The sequence below is a fragment of the Lathyrus oleraceus genome, chromosome 7 (assembly GCF_024323335.1).
Source record: "Lathyrus oleraceus cultivar Zhongwan6 chromosome 7, CAAS_Psat_ZW6_1.0, whole genome shotgun sequence".
In the NCBI taxonomy this organism is placed as follows: domain Eukaryota; kingdom Viridiplantae; phylum Streptophyta; class Magnoliopsida; order Fabales; family Fabaceae; genus Lathyrus; species Lathyrus oleraceus.
In genome coordinates, this window is record NC_066585.1 from 6,046,430 (window position 1) to 6,054,491 (window position 8,062).

At 34.0% G+C, this 8,062-nt stretch overlaps 1 protein-coding gene across 1 annotated transcript; it reads left to right on the plus strand.

The window, feature by feature from the left end:
• The first annotated feature begins 2,480 nt into the window (after positions 1–2,480).
• On the plus strand, positions 2,481–4,564 carry LOC127100556 (uncharacterized mitochondrial protein AtMg00810). The gene is made up of 3 exons (XM_051037782.1): positions 2,481–2,825; positions 3,855–4,148; positions 4,451–4,564. The coding sequence occupies exons 1-3, from the start codon at positions 2,481–2,483 to the stop codon at positions 4,562–4,564; spliced, it is 753 nt and encodes a 250-aa protein (XP_050893739.1).
• The last annotated feature ends 3,498 nt before the right edge of the window (positions 4,565–8,062 follow it).

Genomic DNA, 8,062 nt, shown 5'->3' on the forward strand with positions numbered 1-8,062 from the left:
TTGGATGAGATCCTTCAAACTGGTAAAAATGTTGGAAATGTTAAAGGTCTTGGTTATGATAATCAAGTTGTGATGAACAAAGGAAAAGGGTCTTCAATGAATTTTGTTCATCTTGAAAGAAAAAAAAGGAACAAAATATGTCAAATCAAATGTCCCAACATCAACAAAGACATCATTATGATTACTCAGGAAGCAAGACCCAACAATGGAGATGCCATTATTGTGGAAGATTTGGTCACATAAAATCCTATTGTTACAAACTACATGGTTATCAAAACCTGTTTCACAACCCAGAATAAAACAGACTATTGTTGAAGCAAAGAAAATATGGATTCCCATAAATGGCACTTCTGGACTCATATCTCACACCTCCCTCGGAGCCTTTGCTAGAGAGGATTGGTATTTTGATAGTGGTTGTTTTAGACACATGATCGGTGTCAAGAAATTATTGGTGGATATTAAATCATATTCCACTAGCTATGTCACTTTTGGAGATGGATCAAAAGGTGAAATAAAGGGTGTTAGAAAGATGGATTATCCTGGACTGTCTAGTCTTGATGATGTACTGTTTGTTAAAGGGATGACTGCTAATTTGATAAGTATTAGTCAACTATGAGACCAAGGTCTCAAAGTTAACTTTACTAAATCTGAATGCCTGGTAACAAATGAGAAGAATGAAGTTATCATGAAGGGAGTCAGATCAAAAGATAACTGATATCTACGGACTCCTCAAGAAACAGATTGTTTCTCCACATGCTTGATGTCAAAAGAAGATGAAGCTAAGCTATGGCATCAAAATCTTAGTCAATTACATATGAAAGGTATGAAGAAAGTTTTGTCAAAGGAAGTAGTCAGAGGCATTCCCAAGCTGAAAATTGATGAAGGAAGAATCTATGGTGAATGTCAAATTAGGAAGCAACCAAAGATGTCACATAAGAAGCTCCAACATCTGACCACTTCAAAATTTCTGAAGCTACTTCATTAGGACTTGATAGGACCTATGCAGGTTGAAAGTCTTGGAGGAAAGAGGTGTGCCTATGTTGTTGTTGATGACTTCTCAAGGTTCACCTGGGTGAATTTCATCAAAGAGAAGTCAAAAGTGTTTGAAGTATTTAAAGAACTTTGTCAAAATATTCAAAGAAATAAGAATTATGGTATTGTCATAATTAGAAGTAACCATGGGAAGGAATTTGAAAATAGCAAGTTTGATGAATTCTTCACTTCTGAAGGGATTAGTCATGAGATTTCTTCACCTATCACCCCTCGACAGAATGGTGTGCTTGAGCGCAAGAATAGGACTATTCAAGAATGTCTCAAGGTCATGTTTCATGCTAAGAAACTACCATATTATTTTTGGGCTGAAGCCATGAACATTGCCTGTTATATCCTTAATAGAGTAACTATCAGATTTGGTACATCTGTTACACTTTATGAAGTGTGGAAAGGAAGAAATCCAACTGTGAATTATTTCCATGTATTTGGAAGTAAATATTATATTCTGGCAGATCGTGGGCAGAGGAGAAAAATGGATCCTAAAAGTGATGAGGGGATTTTTCTGGGATACTCTACAAACAGTATAGCATACAGAGTATTCAACTCCAGAACTAAGGTGATGATGGAATCCATAAATATTATTGTTGATAACTCAACTAAAGAAGTTGAGGTCACAGATGATGTTGAAACATCTATGAATGATGTTCCTGAAGATGTTGCAGACTCAAGTAATATTGATCCTGCAGTGACTGAGTCAACTGACAAAGGACCTTCCATCGGAATTCAGAAAGATCATTCTCAGGAGTTTATAATAGGAAATCTAAATGAATGGATAATTACCAGATCAAGGGAAGTTGTGTCAAACGCCTGTTTTGTTTCTAAATTTGAACCCAAGAATATCAAGGAGGCTTTGACTGATGAGTTCTGGATTAATGATATGCAAGATGAACTCGGCCAGTTCAAAAGAAATGAGGTTTGGGAATTGGCACCAAGACCTGGAGGGACAAATGTTATTAGTACTAAATGGTTGTATAAGAACAAGTCAAATGAACAAGGTGTTGTTACCAGAAACAATGTCAGACTTTTTGCTCAAGGATACACTCAAATGTAAGGAGTGGACTTTGATGAAACATTTTCTCTTGTGGATCGCTTGGAGTCTATCAGATTGTTACTTGGAAAGGCATATCTTTTAAAGTTCAAGTTATTCCAAATGGATGTTTTATTTAAATGAAGAAGTGTATGTTGAACAGCCAAAAGGATTTGTTGATCCTACTTTCCCAAATCATATGTTCAAACTAAAGAAGGCATTGTATGGTTTAAAACAAGCTTCGAGAGCTTGGTATGAAAGGTTGACTGAGTTTCTCATCAACCATGGATATAGAAAGGGTGAAATTGATAAGACTCTCTTTGTTAAAGAGAAGGATGGAAAACTTATGATAACTTAAATCTATGTGGATGATATTGTATTTGGAGGGATGTCATATGAGATGGTCCAACATGTTGTCAAGCAAATGCAATCTGAGTTTGAAATGAGTTTGGTAGGTGAATTAACTTACTTTCTTGGACTCCAAGTCAAACAGATGGAAGACTTTGTCTTTCTTTGTCAAAGAAAGTATGCAAAGAATATTGTGAAGAAATTAAGATTGGAGAATGCTAGTCATAAAAGAACTCCTTCTCCTACTCACTTGAAGTTATCTAAAGATGAAAAGGGCATAAGTGTTGATCATAGTTTGTATAGAAGCATGATTGGTAGTCTTCTATACCTTACAGCAAGCAGACCAAATATAACTTTTGTTGTTGGAGTTTGTGCTAGATATCAAGCAGAACCCAAAGTGAGTCACATCAATTGATTAAAAAGGATTCTGAAGTATTTGAATGGTACATGTGATTATGGAATGTTGCATTCTCATGATTCAAATTCCATGTTAGTGGTGTATTTCGATGTTGATTGGGCTGGTAGTGCTGATAACAGGAAGAGTAACTCTAAAGGATGTTTCTTTTTGGGAAACAATTTGATTTCTTGGTTCATTAAGAAACAGAATTAGGTATCCTTATCTACTGCTAAAGTTGAGTACATAGTAGCAGGTAACAGCTGCTCTCAACTAAGATGGATGAAACAAATGTTGATTGAATATAATGTCACACAAGATGTCATGACATTATTCTGTGACAACTTGAGTGTTATTAATATCTACAAAAATCATATCCAGCACAGTAAAACTAAACACTTGACATCAGGCGTTATTTTATTAGAGAATTTGTTAAAGACAAAGTCATAACACTTGAGCATGTTAGCACTGAAAATCAACTTATTGACATTTTTACCAAAGCCTTTGATGCAGTTTAGTTTGAAAAATTAAGAGGAAAACATGGTTTTTCTGTTTATGAGCATTTATAGCAATTACAATTATTTATGTGTGTCAGACAAGTTTCTAGCACTCATCATTACACACAACACGCTTGTCTAAACACATTACTCCACTGTGTATCTTTTTGGATGAAAACACGTTACCCGTGTCTTTTAAACGCTTCATTCCTCTCCAGAAATATGTGCTCACCTTCTCTCATGTACCCTTCCCCAAACCGTATGTGTCAAGTGTTACCAAAGATGTCTAAATAATCTTCACCCAAGCAATTGCATGTCTCAACTGAAAACATTTGGTAAGACTCCTGGTAAGTCTTCTGCTTCTGAGTCTACAATCCCTAGTGAAGATAAGACTTTTGTTGAAGAGGGTTCTAGGTCTAAAGGATCTGAGATTAGAAACCATACTAAGCATAATGGTGTCACTGAGAATTAAACTGAAGCAGACAGGATTTCCATTGATAAGGAACTTCGAAAGCTTATTACCTCTGTGATGAAGGGAGTGGATTCAAATGTTTTTCCAGATGTTCAAACATATTTGGCAAAAGAAACTAGCCTTGAAGGTGATTCTAGTGAAAAGGCTGATGAATATGTCCCTAAGCAAGTTGTGCATGAAAGAAGGAGTAAGAAAAAGGATAATGAATGTGTCCCTGAGCAAGTTGCTCATGAAAGAATGAGTAATAAGAAGGTTGATTATGGTGTCAATATTGATGACCTAACAACTGATAAGGAACCTCTTACCAACATCTTGGCTCTTGGAATAGACAAAAGACTTCAGAGAAGAAAAGGAAAGGTTGTGATGTTTGAAGATTCTCTGTCTAAGGAGATAAAAAGAAAATATGGTGGCATGAAAAAGCACTCCCTCTAGAAGTTCCAAAGGAGTATATCTTGTTGGTCCTGCTAGATCATGGAGTAAAGTTGTTACTCCTACGAGGAAGAGGAAAGTTGTTTCTTCAAGTGATTCTGAGTTTGAGATTGAAGAGGATGTTTGTGACATAACTCATGTGAGAAGATTTGTTCCAAAGAAGCCTTATGTTGTTATGCCTGAGGCTCTACTGGACAGTGTGTCTTTACATTATATGAAGATGTTGAAAGATAGATGAAGAGGAAAAGGAAGTTGAACATGGTGGTGATGACAATGTTGGAGATGATGTAGAGGACTCTATTGATGGCAATATTGATGAGAATGATGAAGATAAAGAATCTTAAGGAGAGGAGTATGCTACTACTGACTCAGATGATTAGAAAGATATCTTATTATAGTGTTGTTGTTTTTTTGGTTTGGTTTGGTTTTGTTGTCTCTGACCAGGATTTCTATCACCCTTGTGTGCATTTTTATTTCTGCTACTTATCTTTATGTATTAATGTGTTATTGTGGTTTCTTTGTTTTGGTTAGCTGCTTACCTTTGTCATATTATGGCTAAAAGGAGAAGTAATGTCTATGTGCTCTAACCACTAACCGCTGGCTACTTTAGAGGGGGAGTTCCTGTTCTGGAACATTTAGACTGCTATGAAGAGATGTCAGACATGATGTCCTGACATCAATTTGTATGAGAATTTATTTTGTTTGTGAGGCTTATTTTTCTTTTGCTGCACATGCCTCTGATGTTTGAACTTGGACAGATCATATTGTTTTGGATGTTCCCTTGAGGGGGAGTCCTGATTTTGTATGACAGGGGGAGTACAGAACATGTCTGTTATGTAACTGCATGTTTACCTCTGATGTGTGTGTTTGATTTGTTTTTTCAAAACTATGTAGTTCTGTTGTAATCTGGATTGTGGTGCTTGTGTGCAAGGAGTATTTGATTGTTTTATCCCAAATTTTCCAAAGGGGGATATTGTTAATTCTCTGTATTTGTGATTGGCAGTCATTTTGGTAAAACTAACTTAGCAACAACATGCTGAACAAGATGTCCTAACATGTGGATCCGACATCTTATCTTTTACAAGTCTACTCTTGGTAACGGTTGGTTAATTAACAAATTACTGAATATTATAGGAATATTAAGTAATCATATGTGGCGTCCAAGATTGAGGAATCAAAGATTCTGTTTGAATTTAAAGTTATTCTGATTTTCTAAATGTTGATACATTTTAGGAAACTCTTGATTGAAAAGCTAATTATATGCAGAATATTCTGCAGACTTTTAGCAACTGCCTTATTGCGTTTTTGAAGCCCAAACCCAGTCCAGACTATGGTTATAAATAGAATGCCACAAACCTAATTGGTGTACATATCAAATATTTATTTTACTGAGTTGTTAGGGTTTGGGTGTTCATGTTAATTGTGAGTCTCTCTAATATCATCTTGGTATAAGAGTAGGACTGTCTCTATTGAGTTGTAAATTCTCTCAATCACTCTTAAGCTTTTAAGCATTGAGTGATTGTGTGTCATTGAGTGATTGGCTACCAAGCCCTCAGGTGTAGATGTTGTTGTACATCGAACTGGATTAACAACTCTGTGTGTCTCGGCATCTCTTAGGACATCTGATATCTGCATACCAAAATTTCACTAAACAAAAATTATCTTTTTCATCTTTAACACACTTCACTTTATCCAACTTGTCTTTCTTTCTCTTTTCTTAGAGAGCCTATATATAGATTTTTTTTCCTCCATGGTTCTTAAAAGTTGATATAATCTGCCAAAAAATTGGACTCTCACTTCATTCTCCCCGTTAGGTATCATTCTTAATTTTCTTATACTTTTTTCAAATTTCAGCATTTTTACACCTAAATCATTCTTTATAACAATCATCTTTTACTCTAACTTTACTCGAAACACTTTAGTTCCACTACCACTATTCTTTACCCATAGGTACAACACCTCTTGATTTCCCTAACTATCTTTTAGTTACTTTTCGAATCTCTTGGATAATCTTATTTCACATATCATTTGTACTTCCTTCTTGTTGTTCAAACTATCCCTTGTTTTTCACCCTTCAAATACCACCACTTAATCTGTAGCGCTCCAATGTGACTTTTTTTCTTTACTCTCTTCTTGATTTATACGTTCATAATAAATATTTTATGTTGGATAGTCAAGCTCTCTTTCGAAATAACTTTTCAGTTCAAACAAATCTTTCTATTTGACTTTCTTAAAAGAAAAGAAATTTATCTGAAAACATGTCATTATAGTCTTATATGTGATACGATGTTCGTCTCTTTTCCTAAATCAACTAATTGTTCTTTTCCTAAACCATGTATTTACTATAGTAACTTTATTCTGAACATTCTAATTCCACCACCATGATTCTTTATCCTTAGGTATAACACTTTTTGATTCTCCTAATTGTCTTTTTGTTACTTTTCTAATCTCTTGGGTCATCTTATTCTACGTATCATTTGTACTTCCTTGTTCTTCAAACTCTCCCTTATTTTTTCATCCATCATTTGTACTTCCTTGTTCTTCAAACCCTCCCTTATTTTTTCATCCTTCAAATATTACCACTTAATCTGTAGCTCTCAAATACCTCCAATGTGACTTGTTATCTTTACTCTCCTCTTAATTCATGCGTTCATAATAAATATTTTATGTTGAATATTCAAGCTATACTAAACTCATATGTGATAAGATATTTGTCTCCTATGTAATTGTTCTTTTCCAAAAGCATGTGCGTAATTGTTCTTTTCCTAGACCATATATTTATTATTTATAGTAAGAGCATTTACCTCCCGGAACCATACCCCATACACAAACCATACAATATACACATCCTCAAGTCTGGCAAATTATTTGAGAGAATCTTGGTATAACTAGGGATTAGTTTGACAAGATATGTCAAATAGAGATTGACTCACCCTCAGTTTGACATCCTATTTGAAAGAAATTTGGTATAATTAGGTATTAGTTTGATAAAATACGTCAAATAGAGATAACTTGGTATTTTTCATATTTTCATGTATATGAACATATTTGGTAAAATTTAAATATAAATGAAGAAAAAGTTTAACTATTCAAAAAAATTAGGTAATCAAATATATTTATCAATGATCAAATACAATGGACTAAATTAATGAATTTCTTTATTTCTTATATTTATGATTATTGAATTCATACAAATAAAAACTTTTCCAACAAACTAGGTACTAAACCATTAGTTATCAGGTAGATCCGCATCTTTAAATTGAAAATAAAATGCAGCAAGAGTTTCAGCATAGAAAATACTGGAGAAAGACAGATTAAGAATGAAAATTACAACATAAAAAAGATAAAATAAAAAATGGTTGATACTCCGCATAGCAATTTTAAAAAGAAATATAGAACATTATCACACTCTAATGATTTGAAATTAAAACAAAAAAACTTTCAAAAAAAACTTTCAAAGCATATTATAAAGCATGTAGATTTGTATAACTATCGATGAACTAAAATACGTACATTAAGAGCATATTGCTGTTAGTTTAACCCAAAACCCACTTCAATATAATTACTTGAAAGTGCAGCATTACCATTATAAAACGTCCAAAACACAGTGAAGTTAGTAAGTCACCTAGAAATTCAGACAAGAAAAATGGCTACTCCAATCAATATCAAATTGGCATGTATGTCTCTAACTCTAAACATACTTTCTATTCAAGCAAGAAATGAGTACATGGAATATTTGGAATTTGAAGGAAATGACACATAGGAGTTAAAAGAACAGAAATGAATAAAGTTACTTCCTATCCGCAAGTGAACAAGCAACATAATATGACGAAACACTGTCA

Coding starts and splice junctions, on each gene's coding strand:
- LOC127100556 (XM_051037782.1), top strand. CDS start 2,481: ATGGTCCAACATGTTGTCAAGCAAATGCAATCTGAGTTTGAAATGAGT. Junction 2,826..3,854: donor GATATCAAGCAGAACCCAAA/GTGAGTCACATC, acceptor TCTGTGATGAAG/GGAGTGGATTCAAATGTTTT. Junction 4,149..4,450: donor TTCAGAGAAGAAAAGGAAAG/GTTGTGATGTTT, acceptor AGATGTTGAAAG/ATAGATGAAGAGGAAAAGGA.